This window comes from Microcebus murinus, chromosome 5 (assembly GCF_040939455.1).
Source record: "Microcebus murinus isolate Inina chromosome 5, M.murinus_Inina_mat1.0, whole genome shotgun sequence".
In the NCBI taxonomy this organism is placed as follows: Eukaryota; Metazoa; Chordata; class Mammalia; order Primates; family Cheirogaleidae; genus Microcebus; species Microcebus murinus.
In genome coordinates this window covers 107,615,553-107,641,600 of record NC_134108.1, presented here as the reverse complement: position 1 = coordinate 107,641,600, position 26,048 = coordinate 107,615,553, and the positions used below count along the sequence as shown (strand labels likewise).

The 26,048-nt window shown below is 48.0% G+C and overlaps 1 protein-coding gene across 1 annotated transcript in view; it reads left to right on the top strand.

The window, feature by feature from the left end:
• The window catches only part of PNPLA1 (patatin like domain 1, omega-hydroxyceramide transacylase), a 49,906-nt gene extending 26,498 nt beyond the window's left edge, over positions 1 to 23,408 (top strand). The window contains exons 6-10 of the mRNA XM_076002751.1: positions 10,403 to 10,987; positions 13,626 to 13,701; positions 15,174 to 15,299; positions 22,025 to 22,130; positions 22,823 to 23,408. Coding sequence (XP_075858866.1) covers positions 10,403 to 10,987; positions 13,626 to 13,701; positions 15,174 to 15,299; positions 22,025 to 22,130; positions 22,823 to 22,873 — 944 coding nt within the window. The 3' untranslated portion in view covers positions 22,874 to 23,408. The remainder of the gene's footprint in view (positions 1 to 10,402; positions 10,988 to 13,625; positions 13,702 to 15,173; positions 15,300 to 22,024; positions 22,131 to 22,822) is intronic.
• Positions 23,409 to 26,048: the final 2,640 nt, after the last annotated feature.

Below are 26,048 nucleotides of genomic sequence, written 5' to 3'. Positions count from 1 at the left end.
GGCGCGGGCCCGACGGCCGCATGGCCGGCCCGCGCCGTCGGCCCCGAAATGAGGACTCCGTGGAAAGGGGCTTCGGGGTTAGCCGTCGGCTCCGTGTCTGGGGCGTGCGTGCTCGCGTATTGATGAACCTAGAAACTCTGTTTACCAAGTGTGTGGTCCCGTTCTTCCCCGGGAACCCCATTTTGACGCCATTCCCGCTCTCTTCTACTGTGCTCTCTTTCCAATAAAACCGCACTGTCCCTGAGGAACTGCACGTGACTAGCTCGCGGCGGCGTGAGACGCTGAGTGACACCCTGGCCAACAAATCCGAGGGAGAGCCCCGCCCCGCGCCGGCGGGAGGCGGCGCCTGCTGCGAGCGCCGGGCGGGACCGGCGAGCGCCTCGCCGAGGGGAGTGGGCGGGAGCTTTGCCGTGTGGAGAATCCATTCCTTAGGGCGTATTTCAGAGCAAGGGATTGTTAGATCAGCGTGCCGACCCCGTGCTGTCTCTGAAGCCTCGTGGTCCGTGGGACAGGCCCGCTGGCCGTAGCGGCCGTCCCCAGTGCGCGGCCCGCGTGGCTGGCTGCTCCCCGGCTTCCAGATGTCGCCTATTGCAGGCAAGGCTGTGGGGACCTGTGTGTGCACGTAGCTTCAGACAGCACTGTCGGGGCGAGATGGAGGGGCTGCATGAGATCTTCCTTCCTAGGAGGGGTCTACCTTTCTTCTTCAGAATTGCTTCTGGCGTTCCCAAACGCCCCTTCTCCTGTGCCTTTACTTTCTCCCAGTCCTCCTCCGGGTCGCGGGCTGGGGAGAACGTGGGCTCTGGGGCAAGGCGCCCTGGGCCCCACCCCCCCCAGTGGTGCAACCTTAGGAAAATTCCTTCTGCATTCTGAGTCTTGGTTTCCTAATCTACAAAAAAGAGTTTGGATCTTGGTTTCTAATATCTACTCACTTGAGCTGGTAATTGATGGCCTCAGTTTCCTCAGCTGTAAAAGGGCAGCATGAGTGCTGGCCCTGCTCAGTCCTGGCCCGGTCAGTCCAGCGCAGCGATGGATGGAGCCCACCCCAGACCTCGGGCAGTGCGTGCAGCATGGCAGCTTCTCCCACGGCCCTGAAATCACTCCAAGTAGGAGCAGGTACAACTCACGAGGAAGAAAATGGCTGGTGCTGCCTACCAGCTATTTCTGCCTCTTCCCGCTTGCCAGCGTGTGCACAGCTTTCTCGGCGCAGGCGGCGCTTCTGCCACCTAAATCCTCTGGGATTCGATGGGCTGGGTTTTCTCCCTGCATCACACTTGCACAGGACTACTGTCACATACTGAGAAACTGCGGGTGGTGCCCAGAGCCACACTCGTCCCCACCTGCCTTCAGGGAACTAAAACAGGAGTCCGTCCTGGCCGCCGCCTGCCCGATTTCTGGATGGGGGGATCTCCGGCAGGAAGCTGCACGCGCAAAAGGTGTCACCCTCACCTCCTCAACTCAGGTTCTCAAAACCTCTTCCTCCTCCCTCCTGAGGCCTCGCATTCACCTAATTATTCCAGCGGCCAGGAAAGCCACCCTCTCTGCACTTGGCCTCCCCTGGCAGCAGCCTCCTGCCAAAGGGAAGGGCGCCGAAAGTTGGCGTGCTTGGAAACCCACGTTCCCCACAGTGTGTGTGTGTGTGTGGGGGGGTGTCACGTGAGGGTGGCGCTCAGAGGATGCAGTGTCTAAAACATCTGCCCAGCATCCAACCCTGTGGTGCTGTCCAGACCTTCCTCCCTCCCTCCTCCTACCCTCCTTTGTCTCTTCCCTCCTTCCTTTCCTCCTCCTCACAATTTGACAAATTTCCTGTCTCTCTCCCCCTGTGACACGATTATGATGATCAAGACAGTAAATACCCCATCGTCCCCAGAGTCCCTCATGCCTTTTTATGATCCCTCCCACCTTCCTTCACCCCCATTCCCGGGCAATCCCTGATCTGATTTCTGTCATCATAGATTAAGCCACATTTTTGGACTTTTTGATAAATAGAAACTTACAATGTGAACTCTTTCATTCTGCAATTAGTCTAAGATTCATTCATGTTACTGCATATATACATAGTTCATTCCTTTTTTCATTCCATGCCATTGTAGGAATATACCATAACTCATTTATCCACTCACCTGTTGTTTCCAGATTTGGGCCATTATGAATAAAGCTGGTGTGAACACTCATTCATAAGTGTTTGTATGGACACGTGCTGTCATTTCTCTTGGTAAACACCAGGAGTGGAATGACTGGATTGTATGGTATGTGTATGTGTATATTTAAATATGTACATAAATATTTTAATTGTGGTAAAAAAAACACATACCATAAAATTTACCATCTTAGCCATTTTTAAGTGCACAGTTCAGGAGTGTTAACTATATTTGTATTGCTATGCAACAGATCTCTAGAACTTTTTCATCTTGCAAAACTGAAACTCTAGACCCATTGGTCAACAACCTTTTCTCCCTCTCCAGCCCTAGCAACCCTCGTTCTACTTTCTATTTCTAGGAGTTTGATTACTTTAGATACTTCATATAAATAGAATTACATAGTATGTTTTGTGTCTAGCTTATTTCACTTAGCATAATGTCCTCAAGGTTCATCCATGTTGTAGCATTTGAAAGGATTTTCTTCTTTTTTAAGGCTGAATAATGTTCCACTGTGTGTACAGATTACAGGTTCTTTCTCCATTCATCCATTGAAGGACACTTGGGTGGCCTCCACCCTTGGGCTATTGTGAATAGTACTGCAGTAAACATGGGTGTGTACATCTCTCTTTGAGATCCTATTTTCAATCCTTTTTAATATATAACCAGAATGTATATTTGACTTTTTAAGAAACTTCCAAATTGTTTTCCAAAGTGGTTGTACCATTTTACATTCCTACCAGCAGTGGAAGAGATTTCAATTTCTCCAAATTCTCACCAACACTTAGTATGCTCAGTCTTTTTAATTTTAGCCATTCTAATAGGTGTGTGGTTGAATCTTTCAAGGTTTTAATCTGCATTTCCCTAAGGACTAATGATGTTGACCATGTTTTCATTTGCATATTTGCCATCCATATATCTTCTTTGCTGAAGTATCTTTCCACTCTTTTGCCCATGTCCCCCCAGACCTTTAATAAACTTAGTTTTTTAGAATAGTTTTAGATTTATGGAAAAATTACAAAAACAGTTTAGGTCAGGGCATTTCCATGTACTTTACACCCAGTTTCCCCTATTAATAATGTCTCACATTTGTTAGACGTTATAGTATGGTACACATATAATATGGTACATAGTACAGTACAGTTGTTACAATTAATGAACCAGTATTGATATATTATTATTAATAAAGACCATGGTTTATTCGGCTTTCCTTAGTTTTTACCTAATATCCTTTTTCTGTCCAAGATCCCATCCAGACACATTATATTTTATTTATTTATTAAACCACAGATAGTCAAGTCAAACCACATTCCATGTAGTTATCATGTCTCCTTAGGCTCCTCTTGGTCATGACATTTTCCCCAGACTTTTCTTGTTTTTCATGACCCAGACAGATTTGACTCCTGGTCAGGTATTTTGTAGATCATCCCTCAACTGGGGTTTGTCTGATGTTTTTCTCATGATTAGCCTGGGGTTTTGGGTGTTTGGGAGGAAGGTCACAGAGATAAAGTGCCATTCTCATCATGTCATACCAAGGGCACATGCTATCAACATGACTTATCCCTGTTGATGAGGACCTTGATCACCTGGTGGAGGGAGTGTTTGGTTTCTCCATTGTGAAGCTACTCTCTTATCCCTCCATCCCTACCATAGTCTTGCAGTCCACACTTAAGGAGAGAGGAGTTATGCTCCACTTCCTTAAGGGCCAACTATCTAAGTAAATTATTTGGAATTCTTCTGCATGGAAGGTTTCTCTCCCTGATTTGTTTACTTATTAAATCATTTGTTTATATCAGTATGGACCCATGGATAGTTATTTTAATTTTTTTTTTTTTTTTTTTGAGTCAGAGTCTCACTCTCTCGCCCAGGCTAGAGTGCCGTGGCATCAGCCTAGCTCACAGCAACCTCAGTCTCCTGGGCTCAAGCAATACTTCTGCCTCAGCCTCCCGAGTAGCTGGGACTACAGGCATGTGCCACCATGCCCGGCTAATTTTTTCTATATATTTTTAGTTGGCCAATTTTTTTTTTTTTATTTTTTTTTTTTTCTCTTTTGGGAGGTCATTAGGTCATGAATTTAGTTGGCCAATTAATCTCTGTCTATTTTTAGTAGAGCTGGGGTCTCGCTCTTGCTCAGGTTGGTCTCAAACTCCTGAGCTCAAGCAATCCTCCTGCCTCTGCCTCCCAGAGTGCTAGGATTACAGGCGTGAGCCACACCATGCATGGCCATTTTTTTTTAAAGATAGGATCTCACTCTGTCACCCAGGCTGGAGTGCAGTGGTGCAATCATAGCTCACTGCAACCTCAAACCCCTGGGTTCAAGTGATCCTCCTTCCTCAGCCTCCCGAGTAGCTAGGACTACAGGTGTGCAACACCACATCTGGCTAATTTTTAAAAAATTTTTTGTAGAAAAGAGGTCTCACTGTGTTGCCCAGGCTGATCTCAAACTGTTGGCCTCAAGTAATCCTCCTGCCTGAGCCTCTCAAAGTGTTAGGATTATAGGCGTGAGTCACTGCACTTGGCCAGTTATTTTATACTTTGGGTTATTATTCAATACTACTTTGTTTATTTTGTTCCTCAGATTGTTCCAGCTATAGCCACTGGAATCCCTTTCAGTTGGCTCTTTTATCCCTTTTAAAAATTGAATCGTTTGCTTTCTTACTTAAAAGATTTTATGTAATCTAGATCAGGGACGGGGAACCTTTTCATGTCGGAAGCTGCATTAATTCAGCTGTGATCAAATAAGGCCACATTCAAGAAACTTCAATTAGGTATGCTTAAAAATGTATATTATTTTATAAAAATCTAACTACTATGTACCGAATAATTTCAAAAAAATGAAAGCTATTTGTCAATGTTAAATTTAACTAACCTTTTAATAACTTCGTTGTGTCTTCGTTTTGTTGGAAGGCATTTGAATAATTGGTTGCAGCATGGAGGTCCACAGTTTCAGTTGATCCTCTAGACGGGAATCAGTCATTTGTGATTGTAAGGGCATCTTGCTTTGGGTTGGGTAGGGGAATGTAGATTTACAGCAGTAAGTGGTTGAAAAGCAAGAAAGCATTTTTCAGGCATGTTGCCAAAGGTGTGGGTATTTTACTGCATTTTTCCATATTTCAATTGGATTTTTCTTAGCATCAAGCAATGATTTTAAAATGTTATCTACTGGGAGCTCAATCAATTCCATCTGTAGTTCTTTAGGAGCCTTGGTGATGTCAACTAGGTGAGGCTGAAATGCTAATTGAGTGTGATGTCATGATTCTCAAAGTCAGTGAACCTTTCATTGTACTCTCTAATACAATGTCTATAACAGCTGCATATTCTTTAAATGATTCACATGTATCATCCTGCTCATCAAGGATCTTTGCTAACTGGGGAAAATGTTCATCTGAAATTTCCTTTAAAGAAGTGTTCTGAAAAAAGATAGCTTTTTAAAAAAATGCTTGGATTTTTTTGCCACATATCATATATAGACTTAGTTTTACCCTGCAATGAAATATTCAGATTGTTTTGATTTTACAAGATATTGGCCTCACGCCTGTAATCCTAGCACTCTGGGAGGCTGAGGTGGGCGAATTGCTTGAGGTCAGGAGTTCGAAACCAGCCTGAGCAAGAGCAAGACCCCTGTCTCTACTATAAATAGAAAGAAATTAATTGGCCAACTAATATATATAGAAAAAAATTAGCTGGGCGTGGTGGCACATGCCTGTAGTCCCAGCTACTCGGGAGGCTGAGGCAGGAGGATCACTTGAGCCCAGGAGTTTGAGGTTGCTGTGAGCTAGGCTGACGCCACAGCACTCACTCTAGCCTGGGCGACAAAGCGAGACTCTGTCTCCAAAAAAAAAGATATCACACAGAAATTCTATATTCCTATAGAAATCTTCTTTCAGTAATTCACATTGCTGATTTTGTTCCTCATAAAATTTATCTGTTCTAGAAAAGATAAAATTTTGGCTAACACCTGTCCCTGTGATAGTCAATGCATTTTAGAATGATACGGTAAATCCACACTGAATACCTTATCATTCAGCTTTAGCATGTTATAAAACTGATGATGCTGTGTTGCATTTGCACAAATATAGTTAACAATACTTATAACTTGTTGCAAAGTGTTCCTTAAAATAGTGGCTTTAGCACAGAGATTTTGCTGATGCAAGATACAATGAAAATGAGTGAGAGCATCTGGATCTGTTAATACTTTTTTTAAATCTGGGTAATAAACCCTTCATGTTTTCCTGTCAAGGAAGGTGCACTGCCTATATGTACACTCACTAAAGTTACCAAATTCAATCCAACTTCATGACACTTATCTTGAAAGTTGAAGATGTTGAAGATATCTATTCCCTGTGTTTTGTTCACAAGAGTGCCCAAAGTGAGTAACTCTTCATGGCAAAGAAAATCTTCTGTTATGACTCAAATGAAGTATTAAACCTGTGCCAAATCAGTAGTATCAGTTGATTCATCCAAGGAGATTGAATAATATATTAATATATTTTCCTTTTGAAGTATTGCATGAGTTGTTCTGTTAAGTTGAAGGCTAATTCATGCTGCCAATCAGTTATGGTTCTCCTTGAAAGAGGCAGTTGTTTGTGCTCTGAAACATTATTGGGGTCTAAGCATCCTACAAATTTAACAATGCATTGTTTCACAATCTCTACATCACTGAATGGCTTCCCTTTTTCCCCGAGTGTGTAAGCTACTTTATAAGTTACTTCAGTGGCATTATTTCCAGGTCTTATTTTTTTTTTTTTTTTTTTTTTTTGAGACAGAGTCTCGCTTTGTTGTCCAGGCTAGAGTGAGTGCCGTGGCGTCAGCCTGGCTCACAGCAACCTCAAACTCCTGGGCTCGAGTGATCCTTCTGCCTCAGCCTCCCGAGTAGCTGGGACTACAGGCATGCGCCACCATGCCCGGCTAATTTTTTCTATACATATCAGTTGGCCAATTAATTTCTTTCTATTTATAGTAGAGACGGGGTCTCGCTCTTGCTCAGGCTGGTTTTGAACTCCTGACCTTGAGCAATCCGCCCGCCTCGGCCTCCCAGAGAGCTAGGATTACAGGCGTGAGCCACCGCGCCCGGCCTCCAGGTCTTATTGCTGCTTGAAAGAATTGTCTTTGCCTTTGCTTTTCATCTTTAAATTTCTGCAATACACCCTTTCATGCCTCTCCCCCTAATTTAAAATATCTGTGGTCCTTATGAGTCTTATAATGTTGATAAGCATTGAATTTCTTTAATGTTGACATTGCAGTATCACAAAGCAACCAAATCATCTTATCTTTAGCAGAAACAAGATAATATTGCAATTCCCAATCCTCATTAAAAAAATCTGTTTTCTTCCTTTGGTGTTTTCTTGGTCTTCTTTGACATGATGGGCTGTTAAGCAGACAGAATTAAGAAATACTGTCAAACTGTGCAGCTATTCACAGATTCCACTTCAAACAGAAACATGGTTACAGATAGGCGTACTCCATCCCCCAAAACTCTCACCAACCAGCCTTGTGCGGTAGTGGTGCCAGACAGGTGGGGGGGGATAGAACTAAATCATGAGCATAGCAGCTGTCACTTTAGCCCTGATGGCTACTAATGTTCTAATTGTGCCAGTCAGTCTGAGAGGATTATTTCATTGAAACTTATGTTATTCTTTGGCATTTTAAATACATTCATTTTAAAAATAAAATAAAAATGTAGAAGATGAACAAAAATGTACTAATAAAAATAAAAAAGATTTGTTCTGTAAAATTTGTATTCTGTCAAAAGGCTGAACTTAAGGACCTAGAAGGCCACAGGTTCCCCACCCCTGGTCTAGATAAATGCCCTTTATCAGAAATATAATTTGCAAATATTTTCTCCTGGTCTGTGATCTGCCTTTTCAATTCCCTAATAGCATCATCCAAAGAGAAGTTTTAAATTTTTATGGTGTCCATATTATTAGTTTTTTCCCTTTATGTATCATGTTTTCAGTGTCTTATCTAAGAACCCTTTACCTTACTCAAGGCCACAAGCGTTTTTTTCCTCCTATGTTTTCTTCTAGAAGTTTTCAGTTTTTCATTTTTTAATTAATGACTTATTCTGAGTTAATTTTTAGATATGGCATGAAGTATAAATCAAAGGGGGTTTGGGGTTTTTCTAGGGGGGTTGTTTTGTTGGATATCCAATTGTTCCAGCATTGTTTGTTGAAAAGATGATCCTCCATCGAAATGGTTGCACCTTTGACTAAAATCAGTTGTCCATATGTCATGAGCTATTTCCAGACTTTTATTTTACACCTTAATAGATTTCTCTAAGGCCAGGCGAGGTGGCTCACACTTGTAATCCTAGCATTCTGGGAGGCCAAGGCCCGCGGATTGCTCAAGGTCAGGAGTTCGAAACCAGCCTGAGGGAGACCCTATCTCTACTAAAAATAGAAAGAAATTAATTGACCAACTAAAAATATATATACAAAAAATTAGCCAGGCATGGTGGCACATGCCTGTAGTCCAAGCTACTCAGGAGGCTGAGGCAGTAGGATCACTTGAGCCCAGGAGAGTGAGGTTGCTGTGAGCTAGGCTGACACCACAGCACTCACTCTAGCCAGGGCAACAAAGTGAGACTCTGTCTCAAAAAAAAAAAATAGATTTCTCTGTCTTTTTACACCAATACTATTACACTTGGTCATTGTAGCTTTATAATAAATCTTAAAACCAAGTAATGTTAGTCCTCCTCCAACTTTGTTCTTTTCCAGAGTTGTTTTGGGTAGTCTGGGTCTTCGTATTTGCATATGAATTTTAGAATTAGCCTGTCCATTTCTACACAAAAAGCAATCACACTGTATTTCTCTTGTCCAGCTACTCTGTCATACTTTGCAATTGTCAGCTTAGACCTTCCACTTCCCTGATTTCCAGCAGAGGACCTTGCCTCCTGCTTTGCAGAGAAAATCAAAGCCATCAGGGGGAAGTTCCCTACTACCACATACACCCACTCACCTCTTCCTGTCCCCTCCCTCCTGGCACACTGAGGTAGCATCCCTCTTCCTGCCCAGAGCCCACCCCTCCCTTCAGACCCCTCCCCATTCCATGGCCCTCCCTGAAACAGGGCTCTCTTTCTCTCACATTTCCAACCTCCCTCCCAACTGCTCCCCCTCCTACCAGCAACTTGTGAACCTGCCTGTTTCAGAAAACTTGCCCTGTGTTCTGCTCTCTCCCTCTGGGACTCAATCCCGGCTCCTCCCCTTCTCCCTCTGCGTCTCCTCCCTAGGCAAGCTCCTCCACAGCCGCCACCCGGCTTCCGTCACCACCCGTGTGCTGCTCCACTGCACATCTCTAGCCTATCTGTCTTCTGAGATCCAAACCCACACACCCAACTGCCCACTTGTCCTCTCTCCTTGAGCATCTCACAGGTCCCTAAACTCAACGTGTCCCAAAACAAACTCATAGTCTGTGCTCTCCCACTCCTCCCAGCCCTAGCCCCTCCCATGGTTACCCCCTCAGCAAATGCACCAGCGTCCATGTCCATGGGCCATGCAAGTCACCTGCCTCCCATCCCATCCCCCCCATCGGTCCATCATCAACTTTCATTTATTTTACCTCCTAAACAGAATCTACTTCTTTCCATGTCCTTCCAGGCGCCAGCAGCACCCAGCAGCACCCTGGCAGGTTTGCCTGGATCCCCTCTTGCCCCTCTCAGTCAGTCTCCACAGCCACAGTGGAAGGGCTTTGGCCCTTCTCAAAGCCAGTCAGCTCATCACCTCCCCTGCCTAAACGGTCATGCCACAGCCCTATGCGGCCTGGCCCCTGTGGCCTCCTCAGCTCCCTGTCCCACCACAGACCCGGCCCACACCCTTGTTCCAGCCACGGTGACCTCTGACCTTTCAGGCCCCACCTCCTGGTTCATCCTCAAGCCCTGTGGCATTGTGGGATTTGTTCCCGCTGCTGAGGTGCCCCTCCCTGTCCTGCCCGGCCATCCCGGACCACTCGCCCTTCAGAGCTCACGGTCACTCCCTCAGGGAAGCTTCCTGCCCTCATAGCACCACGTTCCTCTCTTTCCTAGCACTGGCCTCAGTTAAAACTTCAGATTATTGGGGCCCGGGGGCAATGCCTGCTTCCCCACACCAGCTCCTAGGGCCCAGGACCCATCGCAGTTGTTTTTACCCACTATAAATTCTAGTAAGTAAAGAAAAGCCATTGAAAAGCACTTATCCTGTTTATGAAAACCACTTGGGAAGGCAGTTTTGGCTTCGCCGTGCTGATATAGGGGTCAGCAACGCCACCTGTGACCCTGCTGTTGTTTCCCCTAGATGCTGCCTACCTGGATTCTCCCTCCAAGAGAGTGATTTTCCCCCGGGTGGAAGTGTACTGCCAGATAGAGCTCGCCCTGGGCAACGAGTGCCCCGGACGCACTCAACCGAGCCCCCAGACGCAGCGGGCCAGTCTGGAAGGATCCGCACAACTTCACACGCAGTCGGCTCCCAAAGGGGATGGAAGTGGTGGCCATGTTCCACCTGTGTCCCCACCCGTGCAGACACCTGCACCCGCATGTGAGTGGCCTGTGGAGTCGCCTGTTTCACCACCTGTCTCTTCATTTGAGCAGTCACCTGCATGGCCACTGGCCTCGTCACTGCCACATTCTCCAGCTGACTGGCCACCTGGGTCACTCCCAGCTATGCACTCACCTCCTGGCTCACCACTGCCCATCACACCACCTGGGTTGTCACCTGTGTCACCTCAGCAGCTGGCACAACCATCTGGATCAACACCCAGACCCTCACCCTCCCAGGCATCCACATCACCCAGGCCATCCCTGGGGCCTTCAGCTGCGATGGCACCTCCAGCATCACCTGTGCAGCCACCTGTGGAGGAACTGGGCCCAGAACAGCCCCAAGGTAGGACTGTTCTGTCTTCTCACGCTGTCTTCGCGTCTGGAACCCCTCGGCAAGTGTGTAACACGCGGTGGCTGGTAATCACTGCTGTGGGGTAGATTTAAGTCAGTTTCAGGGGCTCTGCCTGGTAGAGGACAGGCTACCAACACAAGGGGGCAGTGTAGTTGACATGTGTTCATTCCCTTAGCGGCTTGTTTCTCAAACAGTGGTCCCTCCTATGCAACAAAAGCATCACCTGGGAACTAGTTAGAAATGACAATTCAGAGGCCCTATGTACTAAGTCACAAACTTTGGGGGGTTGGCCCAGCTGTATTTTCACAAGCTTTCCAGGCGATATTGTTGGCTCCCCACATTCGAGAACCACTGATACAGTAGCGTCTTGCTGTGAAAGCCACTGTGCCTGCCAGTGCTGCTCAAAGAGCCGTCAGCCCCTGAACTGCTTGTTCCCAGCTCACGATGGAGTGAGAGCAGAGACTGAGAGTAAGCACTTAGAACCGTTTACAGCACTAGGGTACAGCCGCGACTTCCAAGAGCTTGACCTTTTTTTTATTTTTTTGAGACAAAGTCTCACTTTGTTGCCCGGGCTAGAGTGCCATGGCATTAGCCTAGCTCACAGCAACCTCAAACTCCTGGGCTCAAGCAATCCTTCTGCCTCAGCCTCCCGAGTAGCTGGGACTACGGCATGCGCCACCATGCCTGGCTAATTTTTTCTCTATATAATTTTAGTTGGCCAGCTAATTTCTTTCTATTTTTTTAGTAGAGATGGGGTCTCACTCTTACTCAGGCTGGTCTCAAACTCCTGAGCCCAAATGATCTGCCAGCCTTGGCCTCCCAGAGTGCTTATAGACATGAGCCACTGTAGCCAGCCTTGACCATTTTTTTACTAATCATTTGCACTGTATTTCACAAAAATACTAGTCTGTTAAGAATTGCAAATAATTTTTTTTAAAAAAACTGGTTCTTCACTGTAGATACTTTGAGAAGGGCTTCTATAGAGGCTGCAGAGATGGACAGATTTCAACTGTCCTTACTCTCAGGAAACCTCTAGCCGAGGAGATGACATAGATATTAACCTCAAAATATAAGAAGTATTAAGTACTGTTGTATATAATGAATAAAAACACGGTGTTGGAGAGTATTTATAGAGAATAAGATCACTTCTCTCTGGGGGAATATGAAAGCCTTCTTAGAGGTGACAGGTGAGTTAAAATGGGCAGGATTTGGACAATCGTAGTTTGTGGGATTGGATGGGACAGAGTATAAAGAGCATTCTCGATTTTGTTTCTTCCCGAGGCTCAGGTGCAGGGTAGGAAAGTGCAAGGTACATTCGGGATGAAGAGGACATGCGTGTGACCACCATGGGTGGTCTGGGTGGGGACAGAGAAGAGGGACCCAAACGATGGACTGAAGCCAGGGTGTGGAGTCCTCACAGTCCATCAGCCAAACTTCCATCGTTATTATGATAGACATCACAGCAAGGTCTCCTTCTTGGGGTCTGCCCCCAATCAGGGGTGACTCCCTTCCTCTGGAATTGATTTACTTTGATTCTTTTAATTACGTGAGACAAAAATATCAGGATATTAAGAGTCAGAAAATTGGTCAAAATATTTTACATGCTTTCTTATTTCCTGTTGAATGCAATGCATTTGTTTTATATTATTTACTCCTGTGCATAAAGGTGGGCGTCTTCAGGTGCCTGGGCAATCCTGGACCTGAGTTGGCACTCCTCACACCAGGGATGGGCAGCGGGTGCGTAGAGCCCAGAGGTTCTCAACTGGGAGTGCTTTTGCACCCCTCCCCAGGAGACATTTAGCAATACCTGTAGACATTTTTGGTTGTCACCTAGTGGATAGAGGCCAGGGATGCTGCTAAATATCCTACAAGGCACAGGACAGCCCCCACCGTGAAGAATTATCCAACTCTTTATATCAGTAGTACACACTAAGGCTGGGAAACCCTGTCATAGGACACAGCTGAGCCTCGACTGCGACATCCATCTGTGGGAGCTGGGCAGAGTGGAGCCTGCCCAGACTTAGTGGGGGACAGGAGGAGTGTAAAAAGCCCTAGGAAAATCCACAAGCAAAGAGACAGGCCTCACTACAAATAGATTTGGGAGAACTAGGGACATCCAGCAGGTTCCTAACAAAAGAATTCCAGGTGGGAAAATCTAAATACATTTTATATTACTTTATTTACATACATCACATCATTACATATTAATATTCATATATCATGTATCCCCATACACATTGAAAACATGCAAAGAGCTTAGTTAAGAACAATGGTCATAAAACTATTAATATTCTTTATTCCAAGAGAGAAGAAAGCATGACATAAACGTGTGGTGGGACGTTCAGCTCCCTGTAGGGGATCTTCCCGACAACATGCCCTAGCAGGCTGCCCTCTGTGAGGCTGTCGTCTCTAACTGGGCACCCAGGGTCAGCGTCAGCCTTCCCAGACGCTCTGGCCTGCGCCTTAGTCAAACCCAGGCGCATGATGGTGGCTGGAAATGTGAGAATCTGAGAGCAGGAGAGCTCTTTACTGGTTTTGAACATGCTAGCTTACTAACTATTATTGTTTCAAAATGACTTAGTATGCCCTCATTTCACTCGTGGCTCCTGTGTTTCACTTCGGGCTCTAGCTCCCCCGGCCCCTGCAAGCCACAATAGCGCCCCGCCTCCGGGTGACACGCGGGAAGCCGTCAGCACGCCTTTCGTGTGAGTTTCTCCTTCGCTGGAAACATGTTCCTTCCTTTGGGTGGGGGAAGGGGCCGGGGGAAGGGGCCGGGCTAAGGGATATTTTTCATCTCTTTAGCTGCCCCAGGAACCCTGGGGTCCTTTCCTAGTACGGCACACCCCTTGACATCTCACAAACCACCCCCTTCGTCTTGCACAGTGAGGGCGAAGTGTCGGATGTGTCGGGAATGAACCAGCCTGTCCATGTTGACAGTGCCGCTCTCTGCAGCTCCCTCCTGTGCACACTGGGACACTCCTTTGAGTGCAGGGGGGAAATGTGCATCTGCCCCCCCTTCATATTTTCCTGTCTAGTGATGCCACGGTTCAAGAGGGCTAGCAGGCATCCTACACCCCAGCCTTAGGTAGCCCCTGATGGTATCAATGGAGGGACTCTATCAAAAGCCCCCCTTGAGCCGGGCGCGGTGGCTCACGCCTGTAATCCTAGCACTCTGGGAGGCTGAGGCGGGCGGATTGCTCGAGGTCAGGAGTTCGAAACCAGCCTGAGCAAGAGCAAGACCCCATCTCTACTATAAATAGAAAGAAATTAATTGGCCAACTAATATATATATAGAAAATTAGCCGGGCATGGTGGTGCATGCCTGTAGTCCCAACTACTCGGGAGGCTGAGGCAGAAGGATTGCTTGAGCCCAGGAGTTTGAGGTTGCTGTGAGCTAGGCTGACGCCACGGCACTCACTCTAGCCTGGTCAACAAGCGAGACTCTGTCTCAAAAAAAAAAAAAAAAAAAAAGCCCCCCTTGGTCCAAATTATTTTCTATCAGCATGATAAGGACCTAATAGTTTTATGTTGTAGATTGTCCCCAGAAAATTTTTTTTATAATGCATATCGACTGTCTGGGTTGTGCACCTTTGCAATAAGTCCTAGAGGGCCTGAAGGTCTGTATTTGGGGGCTGCATTACCCAGGCCCCCCTGCTGGCTGTAGGCAGGTTGGATCAGCCAGAGGAAGGCCTGCAGATGTGAGGCAGGTCAAGGGTTTTCTCATCCCAACCCCACCCAGAACCTCGCCCCGCCCTGCCCTCGGGCTGCTCTGGCATTGGCGTGGTGTCTCTGGAGGGCAGGGCCTGAGGCATTCTTACTTTTGATGTTTGCACTTTGCAAGTCAAACATATTAAAATTTACCTGCTTCCAGCATTAAGTATAATTTTATCTATAAAACTTTTTGAAAGAGTTTATATAAATTTAATAACTTAGAGCTTAGGCATAAACTATGCATTTTGTTCACATGATTTAGACTTCTTTGCATTTACATATAACTGTATAAAAGCTTGAGTTTCAGTTGACTAGTTGGTATGATGTCATAATACTTAGGTAAATATTCATTGATTATAAAAAAAAAAAATGTTTGCAGGGGGATTGTGATGCTCAGAGTTTCAGGGCCTGGTATTGGAGCACCCAGGACGGGCCGATAACAAACCATGTTCTTCTCTTTGCCCAGGGAGAGCCCTGCTGAAGACTCAAACTGGGTGAATAAGGTCTTCAGGAAGAACAAGCAAAAGACAAGTGGCACCAAAAAAGGCTTCCCAAGACCTCTGAGATCCAAGAAGCCAAGCAGCACAGTGCCGTGAGCATGACTAATGTCTCTTAAATCCCACAGGGAGGAGCGGTTTCGGGAACCATCTGCCAGGAGATTGCAGGGAGCAGAGGGGGATGGGAGCTTGGGCTTTGGAGTCAGGCACGCCCGACACAATGTCCCTGCTCTGCCAGTCTCGCTTAGTGATCATGGTTGGGACACTTGGTCCCTCTGAGCCTCCGTTTCCTGCTCTATAAAGTGGAGATGAGGCCAGCTCATACGGTGAGAGTCTAACGCGGCCGGCTGTGCACAGTGCCTCCCAGGGCGCGGGCCGTGAAACCGCGCTCGGGAGTAAGCAGGTATTGTGGTTACGCGACTCCCAGAGGCTGACTAGCTCCTGCTCGGCTTCTGAATCATCTCTATTAAAAGCCAAGCTAGACGTGTCTGTGCCTCCGTGACCCTCCACACGTACACCTCCCAGCTGGTGCGACGTGCAGCTAAGAGCCTAATCCACGCCGGCCTGCTTCTTATGGCTTATGGACTGTACTACGTTGCCATTGATCTAGTCAGTCAACATGTATGGAGCACCTGCTAAGTGCCAAACACTCTCCTGAGCTCTGGCAATATCAAAAATGAATTGAACTCCAACTTTATCATCTCCAATTATCATTATTATTAGTACTATTATTATCTCCAACTTTCGACAGTTGACCCCAAATCTTTACTTTAGACAAAAGGTAAGAATAAAACCTACTAATTTGCTGGACTTTGAACCCTATCTAAACCAAGTCTTATTTATTTATTTATTTTGAATTTTTTTACTTTTTTGAGACAGGGTCTCGCTCTGTCACCCAGGCTGGAGTGCAGTGGCACAATCGTAGCTCACTGCAGCCTCGAACTCCTGCGCTCAGGCGATCCTCCCATGTCGGCCTCCCAATGTGCTGGGTCTTACAGGCATGCACCACCACACCCAGCCCCAAGTTTTATTTTTTTACTGAATCATAATATTTTCATTAAAGGCACATGCATCTGTATATTCAAATGCCAGGTCAAACACAAACCACGCTGGTGCCATCCACAGTTACTTCACTGGGTTACGAAAGCGTTCTCTGAATGGAACAGGCCCACACTGCTTTTTAGTTTGCTTCAGGCTTTGTTGGTCAGAGAAATCTCTAATCGTTCTAAGCAACATCCTTCCTGGTTGCTCTTGTCCCCAGGGAGGGTTCCTGGTAGGCACTGGGATTTATCAGCTACGTGAGGGTCAGAGGCTGAGCCTGGTGGCCGCAGGCCCGCACTGAATCTGGGCAAGTGTGTACATGGTGGGGGAAGCATATGGCGGGCAGGAGCTTCCTGGAGCTGCAGCCCGAAGTGGGGCAAACCCATGCGACCCTTTCTGGATTGAAGGTGGCAGGGAGGATGCAGGACCCGGTGGGCAGTTGGGAGTCCCTGAGGTCATGGGATTAGGATCCCAGACTGGGATTATTCTCACCCTGTTCCTTGGTCTCCAGCCCCAGGACTTCCCTTGACCTTTGAGTGTCCCTATCTCTGTCTCTAGGAGCTCAGGGTCAAGTTCATCCTCGGGAAGCTAGGCAGCCCACGGCAGGTGCGGGGAGCCTCCGTGGGGCTAGGAGTGTGCTATCTGGGAGCCAGGCCAGACTCGGGTCCCCTGATCCCTGGGCCAGTTCTCTTCCCACTGCAGCGGGGCAGTGGGAACTGCAGTGCAGCCAGAGCCACCTCCACTGATGAGCCAGCTAGGGATCAAGGTGCTTTATCAAGAAGCAGGCTGTGGCCGGGCGCGGTGGCTCACGCCTATAATCCTAGCACTCTGGGAGGCCGAGGCGGAAGGATTGCTCAATGTCAGGAGTTCGAAACCAGCCTGAGCAAGAACGAGACCCCGTCTCTACTATAAATAGAAAGAAATTAATTGGCCATCTAAAAATATATATAGAAAAAATTAGCCGGGCATGGTGGCACATGCCTATAGTCCCAGCTATTTGGGAGGCTGAGGCAGGAGGATTGCTTGAGCCCAGGAGTTTGAGGTTGCTGTGAGCTAGGCTGATGCCACGGCACTCACTCTAGCCTGGGCAACAAAGTGAGACTCTGTCTCAGAAAAAAAAAGAAGCAAAGAAGCAGGCTGTGAGGGAGACAAATAGGACAGCATATGGGAAGCCCTGTTGCCAGTGGGTCACACCCCTTGCACCAGGCAGGTGGCCGTCTGCCTGTTCCTTTATAGAACAGGTGAGAAGACTGCCTGGATCACCAATTGATGATCTTGAACAAGTCTAGGCTTTGCACTTGAAAGGCCAGGGTAAGGGGTAGAAAGGACAATCTGAAAGATATTAGGGACAGAGAAGGGGGAGTAACCCAGAAAGAGGGGAAATCTGCTCATTTCCTCCCAAACTGCAATCACAAGAACACTGCCAAATCCAGGGGCTGGTCCCGTGCAAAATCCCGGTCCCCAGCTGATATCCCTGCCAACAAGAGGAGAGAGGCTAGAATAAAACCTAAAGGCTAGATGTTCCATAGATGAAGCAGTGAGGTTTTTAAATCAGAGTTTCAAACTCATACTTTGATGCACGTTGTATTAGTCAGTTACTGCTACTGTAATAATACTGCATAACAAACAACCCGCCAAATCCCAGCAGGTTGCAACAGCAAACATCTATTTCTCCCTTTCATGAGTTTGTGAGTCGGCTGGGATTGCTCCGCTCAGGCTGCAGGTTGAGGGCAGGTCTGCTCCAGGCCCCTTTCATGCCAGGACCAGTAGCCATGCCAGACTTGCTCTTGTCCGGGAGTATGGCTGGACGTATTGGCCAGCGTTCCTCTGCTAGCCTGGTCTCCCCTGCAGTGAAAGCTCAGTGGCCACCTGACTCTGCACTGTGTTACTGCTCTCAAAGTAGAGAGAGGGATCGAGAAGTTAAGAGACTACTCCCAGGCTACACGTGGGAAAGGAGGAGGCCCACCTGCCCCAAATTCTCCTAATTGCTACCAAATCTGTCAGACTCCCCAAATTTCCACCATGAGAGAGCCCCTCCTTTGAGTTTCTGTGGAATTTCCCCCATGCAAATGTGAATGTAATAATAACAGCTAAAACTTACATAGTGCTTGTTATCTTCCCAGCACTGTGGCACAAAGAGGTTAAGAAACATGCCCAGAGTTACACAGTTAGTAGGTGGCAGAGCCAGGATCCTAATCCAGGCTGTCTGTCACCAGTGCTTAATGTCATCACTAAGTGACACAGCCTCCCAGGGTGGTAGGAGCACTGGAGCAGGAGTCAGAAGCCACAGGGTGAGCCCTGGTTTCTCCATGCGGGCAAATGCCTTAGTGGGAGTCTCAGTTTCTCTCTGTGGCATCTACCCTGCCTTCATGCCATGGCTATTTGGGGCTTAAACGGGAAGTGAATGTGCAAGCAGACCGTGGAATTCTAGGTAACAAAGACTAGTGTCCAGGCCTGTGTGGGACATCTGGGGATTCTGGGGAAGCTCGCAAGCCTGGGGCACGGAGAGAAAGGAGCAGAGAGAGGGTCTTTGAATGCATGGAGGAAAGACACAAACAAGTCACCTGCTTGTGATTGTGGACAGGGTACTTCCTACATTAGCCCAGTATAAGTATCACTTGAAAGAGACGTTATCCGTATATTTTTGTTTTATACCTGCACTTTAAATAGGTTGAGCAATTTTATTGCTTTTTCTGGATTTAAAACCAACATGTGCTCACTACAAAAATAATCTTAAAATTGCCAGAAACCCCAACACCCAGATATTAATATTTTGGCAAATACCCATCCATATTTTTCAAACATACAGACAGCTGTTTTAAAAACTTTTTAAATGAAAATGGTATCATACACTACATACTGTTTTGTAGCCTGCTTTTTATTTATTTTTTTACTTTTTTTTAATTTCTTCTTTATTTTTTAAAAAATATTTTTACTTCAAATTTCTATACTTTCTTTTCTTTCTTTATTTTTTTACCCATTGGATGCCAAGTTCTAGTAGCCTGCTTTTTAATTAAATAGTATATCATAACTTATTTCCATGGCAAATATAGATGTATCAAGTTATAATGGATCCATAATATTCCATTGCTGTGGATATACTATTAACGTTGTTGATTTCATCTTTCTTCTCCTCATGGACATTTAGGTTGCTTCCAATTTTTTGCTATTATCAACATTGCTATGACAAATATCCCATTGCTGGGCATGGCGCCATGCGTCTGTAGTCCCAGCCACTCTAGAGGTTAAGGCAGGAGGATCACTTGGTGCCAGGAATTCGAGGCTACAATCCATAATTATCCTGTCTGTGAATAGCCACTGCCCTCCAGCCGGGGCAACATCGCGAGACCTCGTCACTACATTGAAATAAATAAATAAATATCCCCATAAACACACCCTTGCACACACAGCCAGTGGTCCCTTGGCATACATTTCTAGAACTGCGATTTCTGGGTCACAAGGTATGTGAGAGAAAAGTTTTGATGCATGTTACCAAATTGTCCTCAAGGGGATTATAATGTCTAATGTGGCAACTCTTGCACCAGCAAACGAACTGGAGGTGGCTGTCCCCACCACATGCTCACCAAGTCACAGGCCCGTCATCCCTTGTCTGCAATTCTGAGACTGAAGAAGCTCTGAACACACAACAATTTATGGCCACTCTTTTGATGCAAAACCCTCACCTATACAGACACGAGTTTATTTATGATCATTATTTATCCCATTTAGTATGAATTTTCATGTACTTTCCTGCAGAAATGGTAATGTGTTTTACTGTGGGGTGCCCCCCAGACCCCACTGGGGGAGTTACAAAACATGGGGCAAATGCACTAGTATTATCTTTCTAAAATCTGAAATAATTCTGAATTCCAAAATACATCTGCCCTGCCAAGGGCAGATAAGAGACTGTGTGCCTGCCTCAATCTTTTTATTTCAAATTGATTGGTGAAAAAAAAATGCTTAAACTTTCTCTAAAATAGCCGGCTAGTCTTCCCAATCCAATTTATTAAATAATCCATCCTTTCTCTGCTGATTTTAGATATCACCTGTATTATATACTGACTTGTTATTGCTCCCTAAGCCTATTTTTTCAATGCCCTCCCTCCCTTGTAGTGGCACAGTGTTTTTTTTTTTTTTTTTTTTTTTTTTTTTTTTTTTTTTTTTTTTTTTTTGAGACAGAGTCTCACTTTGTTGCCCAGGCTAGAGTGAGTGCCGTGGCATCAGCCTAGCTCACAGCAACCTCAAACTCCTGGGCTCGAGTGATCCTTCTGCCTCAGCCTCCCGAGTAGCTGGGACTACAGGCATGCGCCACTATGCCCGGCTAATTTTTTTTATATATATATCAGTTGGCCAATTAATTTCTTTCTGTTTATAGTAGAGACGGGGTCTCGCTCTTGCTCAGGCTGGTTTTGAACTCCTGACCTTGAGCAATCCGCCCGCCTCGGCCTCCCAAGAGCTAGGATTACAGGCGTGAGCCACAGCGCCCGGCCTTGGCACAGTGTTTTAACCACTGAATTTTTGGTGTGCTTTCGAGTCTGGTAGGTCAGGCAATGTATTTCTGATAGGATTTGGATTCAAAAAGAGTTTTTCAACTAGAATCAGGTGCCAGCACTGCGTTTCACATCTAGTTATCTGTGCAGCCTGTGAGGCAGGCTCAGAGACGGGAAGGCACCAACAAAACCACACAGCAGAGCCTCACGTGCAAAAAGTATTCCGGGGCCTTGCTGCGTTCTGGATTAGGTTAGGTGACACCTACGGCACCAAACCTAACATCGAGCTTGACATTGATGGTAGATATCCAGTTATGTCTTTTGTTCAGGTCGAAAGTTGACTTTAAACTTCCTGAAAATATGATACTTTATCTTTCTAGTTTTTTTTTCCGTAGCATGCTTGTATTCATTAGCTTGTATTTACTTATCCAGCTTTCACTCAGTCCCTGTCCTTCGACGGGCACTGGGGACACACCAGCCCTTAGTTTGCTGTGTTAGCAGGAGAAGGGCACATACGCAGATGGGTTACAGGGATCTGCCTGGGCCAGCGGTCCTCTCCATGTGACGGCAGGACCGGCCGCAGCAGCGTCACCTGGGAGCTTGTTAGGAATGCTGATTCTTGGGCCCACGCCAGACCTACTGAATCGGAAGCTTGGGCCGGGCGGCAGCCTGCATTTCACGTAGCTCACCAGGTGACTGATGACGCAGGAGTCCGAGAACCACTGGCTGAGGACAGGATAGAAGCACAGAGGAGAGGCAGCCAATTCCTGTTAGCTGGAGGGTCTGGGGGGCTTCCTGGAGGCGGGGAGGAGGAGAAGCAGAGTTATTCAGACTGGGGGCGAGGGTCGGGAGGGTATTCCAGGCAGGCGGGATGACGGCCCAGAACCAGGAAACAGCAGTCTACGCAGGCAGTTACTGCAGTTGCGAGGATGGAGGCAAGGAGAGGCCTGGAGGTGAACTTGGAGGCGTGGCAGAAGGCAGCCGGCTGGGCTGGGTGTCCTGCTCCTGAGCTGGGACTGCCCGTGTGGTGCTGGGGAGTCATCGCAGGGCTTAAGCGACCGGATGACAGATCTGAAAATTATGGAGATTTGAAAATTATCCAAGAATGTCCAAGTCCTTATCTAGCATTTCTGAGGGAGGCTCTGCAGGTGTCTTCCTCCAATTTCCCAAAGAGGGCGAGTGGCATGCCAGGGCCACCCCGCAGGTGGAGGCCGGGCCTGGAACCAGGCTCTGATTGCCCCTTTTGTCTCCTTGCTCTTCTCAAGTGCGTCCTCATCTTCTCCCACCAGGTTTGCTCCCCGCCCACTCGACTTCCCTCTGTTCTCCACTCCCGAGACGGTTTGGGTCACCTACAGGCCTCACCCCAGCAGGATCCAGGCGTACAACTGCCCTGAGGTGTGCAACTCCCCGGGATGTCTCTGCAGGGCGGACGCTGCCCGTCCTGTCCCGGGTGCCCTGGTGACCCTGGGCATCGTCGATTCAGCTCCATTTCTTCTCCCGCCTTTCCCTTCCTGGGCATAACCAGGGTCTACACTGGCCCACGCAGCACCTTGTACATTAAAAAATTGCACCCCTTCCTGGGGAACTTGACTGTCAGCAGCTGGAAATTGTCATAGGATACTGATTTTTTTAGAACGAGCACTAGACTTCCAACTGCCAGAACACTGTGCAAATACCACGTGAAGACACACAGTCTACAAATCGCCTGACCCCTTTTAATGGCACCACACCCACGTGTAGAGTACAGTCTGCCCCACCATACTCGGCAATCTGGAGACCACTCCACCCCAACCCTTCCTAAGAAACCAAGTATCAGTTGACCCTTTATAAACTGATGTTTCCAGCCCCCTCGGATCACCCCCAGTGGAGAGTTCCGTTTGCTTGCACATAAAGCGAACCCCATCCCCGGCTTTGGTATGAATGGAGATTTCCAATTTCCACGCATCGTCTGGCTGAAAAGACGGCCTGGCGACCTGCTCAGGGCTTCCCAAGGCGTGCGAAGCTGTAAGGGCTGTCCTCAGTGGAACTAAGGTGAGGGAAGTCCTAGGTAGGGACTCGGAAATGATGAATCTATGTCCTTTTCCTAGGAAGCTGTGAGCCGCGTGGGGAAACCTGAGCTGGACCGGGAGAGAAGCTGAGCACCCCAAGGCTGAGCCTGCTCCCCACTACTCTCAGACACCCTCCCCGACCCCAGGCCTTTTGGGGGCCGGGGCGACACCCACTGCCAGTCCTGCTGGTGCAGGGGGTCTCCTTTACAAATGGCCTCCACTTCCCTGCGATCCTTCCCACCCTTCCACCGCCCTGCTCTGGACAGACTGAAGGACGTCAACACTGACCGGTGATGATGAACCTTGCTCCCAGCCTCGGCCTGAGTTTGCTTCTTGCAGGTGGGCCAGATCCTGCCTTGTCTGCCCCGGATCCAGCCCACAGGGCGCAACTCTTGGGGGCCCAGCAGGACGGAGCCAAGGACACAGTTTCCCTGTTTCCTGTGGTGCCGGGAGACCAAGCTCTTCTACTTCTGTTTTGTTTTTGTTGTCGTTGTTCTTGTTGTTTTTGAAAAAGAGTCTCACTCTGTCGCCCGGGCTAGAGTGCCGTGGCTCAGCCTAGCTCACAGCAACCTCAAACTCCTGGGCTCAAGCGGTCCTCCTGCCTCAGCCTCCCGAGTAGCTGGGACTACAGGCATGCACCACCATTTCCGGCTAATTTTTTCTATTTTTAGTAGAGATGGGGTCTCGATCTTGCTCAGGCTGGTCTCAAACTCCCGGACTCAAGCGATCCTCCCACCTTGGCCTCCCAGAGTGCTGGGATTACAGGCGTGAGCCACCGCCCAGCCGTGTGTTGTGTTTGGCTCTCCCAGCGTACTAACGGTTGACTTGGAAGCACTGGCCTCCCCTCAGCTGGTCACTGGACTCCCTGATGGAGCCCGTCTGGCAGCGGGGACAGCGGACGGCTGTTAACCGCATGCGCATTGCATGTGCGCTGGGACAGGCCGCCCTGCTTCCGAGTCCTGGTGCGGCTATAGAGGGTCGTAGAGGAAATGGGGGCCAAATGTCTCTTCTTTTCACCAACACAAGTGAGGGCAGACTCTGCTGCTTGCAGCTCCGTGAAAACCTTCCGTGAGAAAGATTCCTTCAGCCTCACATTTTCCAGCCTGTCTAGAAAAATCTGTCACCCCCCACCCTTCCCAAGGAGCAGGCAAACTCCCACCCCAGCCCACTGGCTGAGCCAGGCCCAGCGAGGAAGCCCGGGCTGCCCACGGGGCTCAGGCACACTGGCGAACCAAACCCTGGATGCAGAGCCGGAGCGGAGCGGATGGGTGGAGGGTGCCGTAACGCTGGGCTCGGGAGCCCAGGAGGCGGGTGCAAGTCCGCCCCCGGCCGGGCCGTTGCAGCAGCAGTCCTGCGGAGCCTGCGAGCCTGCGTCCAACAGGGCGGTCGGGGACAGAACGTCCCTTTGCAGGGCCTCAGAAGGAGCAAAGCCCCGGGCGACTGGCATCCTTCGCCTGCTGCGGCCCCTACCAGGCTCGGCAGGGAAGGCGCTGGAGGTTTGTGTGGTGGCAAAGAGCTGACGGAGGGCCCAGCTGGCCGCGGGCCTCTCGCCCAGGACTGGTCTCCGTGTTCGCGGAGGCCTGAGGCACGGACCAGGGGGAGGAGGGTTTGTCTCTTGCTGACTTCCTGGCACCCAACGCAGACTCCGGCTTAATAATAATTACTGCTTTAACTCAGAGCCTGTATTTAGAGCCCAGACGCTCTAAATGTCAATTCTGCTACATTATCAGTAAATCCCCTTGCATATTTTCCCTCACTTCAGCTTTTTCTCATTTTGAGGTAATTATTGATGAAAGTATTGTTCTTACATTAGCTTCAGAGTTGCCAGATAAAATGCAGGACATCTTGTTAAATTTGAATTTCAGATAAACAATGAATAATTATTTAGTAGAAGCATGCTGCCAATGTTGCAATTATTTATTGTTTATCTGAAATTCAAAATTAACTGGGTCTCCTGTATTTTCATTTGCTAAATCTGGCAACCCTAAATTAGTGCCTTTCTCCCTTCTCTCTCTCTCTTTTTAATCAGCATTAATGGATCTGTTTGAACGCCCCGGCCGGCCGCTGTGCTTTGAAACCGGGAGATCTCCGAGTGCCATGGGCGAGGCCAGGGTGCTGTGCTGCCTCCCTGTCACCTGGCCAGCGCCCGGCTCAACCGGTCCTGCCCCCAGTAGCTCTGACTCACCCGCTTTGGCTCCTGACTTCTCAGAGGGAGGAAATTTAGGTTAATTATGTCCTGTCCTGATGTCACTTGCCCACCTTTGAAAGGCCTGACACAGCCGCAGGATCTCCATGCACCTCAGTGTTCTCATGAAAGTATCTGGTGGGAGTTGAGGGGCCACCCTTACACAGCACCTGACTCGGTGCCCCACCCCCACATTCCCACTGGGGCAAAAGCCCCATGCCAGTGGGGTCGTGAGTGTCCTGAGGGCAGGGCGTGTCTTTTGCATTTGTGTATTCCATAGTTAGCATCCCACCTGGTACACAGTAAGTGCTCAATAAATATTGGTTGAATAAATGGACTCATGGATTAGGCCAGGGGTCCCCAACCTATGGCGAGTTGTATAATGTTACAATGTAATAATAATAGAAAGGAAGTACACAATAATATGTAATGCGCTTGAATCATCCCAAAACCACCCCCTTCCTCCCCAGTCCATGAAAAATTATCTCACATGAAAACAGTCCCTGGTGCCAAAAAGGTTGGGGACCGCTGGATTAGACAATAAGGGAGAGGGCGCTGAAACAGGAGTTCACAGAGCCCGGTCCCGGCCTGGTTCTCTCCGCAGCTGGCTGTGTGACCTTGAGAAAGGCACTTCCCTACTCTGAGCCTGGGTTTCCTTGTCTGTAGAGGATGGTAATGCGCCTTCTGCTCTCCTCAGGCCAGAACCGTGAGCCTGCCAGGCTGGGGGCTGGCATTCGAGTGTTATCCGAGAGAGGGGAAGGATGCCTTTGATATCTTTCCATGGAAAACACATTTCGTGGACCCAAAACCCCATGCTGCATTCTGACAAATTTTACCCTGGTTCTAAGTGACAGAATTTGGGCACCAGAGTTTAGGGACTAATAAGAGATGATGCAGAATCAGGACTGGTCCAGATTTTCCCAGACGTATAGTGAACTGTCACCTGGAGAGTCGCAGAGTTGTAGAATGTCAGTTCTGGAGAGTATCTTGTCCCCAAGGTCACCTAGCCTGGGGGCAGCTGGACTAAAACCCAGGTCTCCTGATACCCAGCCCAGGACACTTTTGCTCACTGCCTCAGCG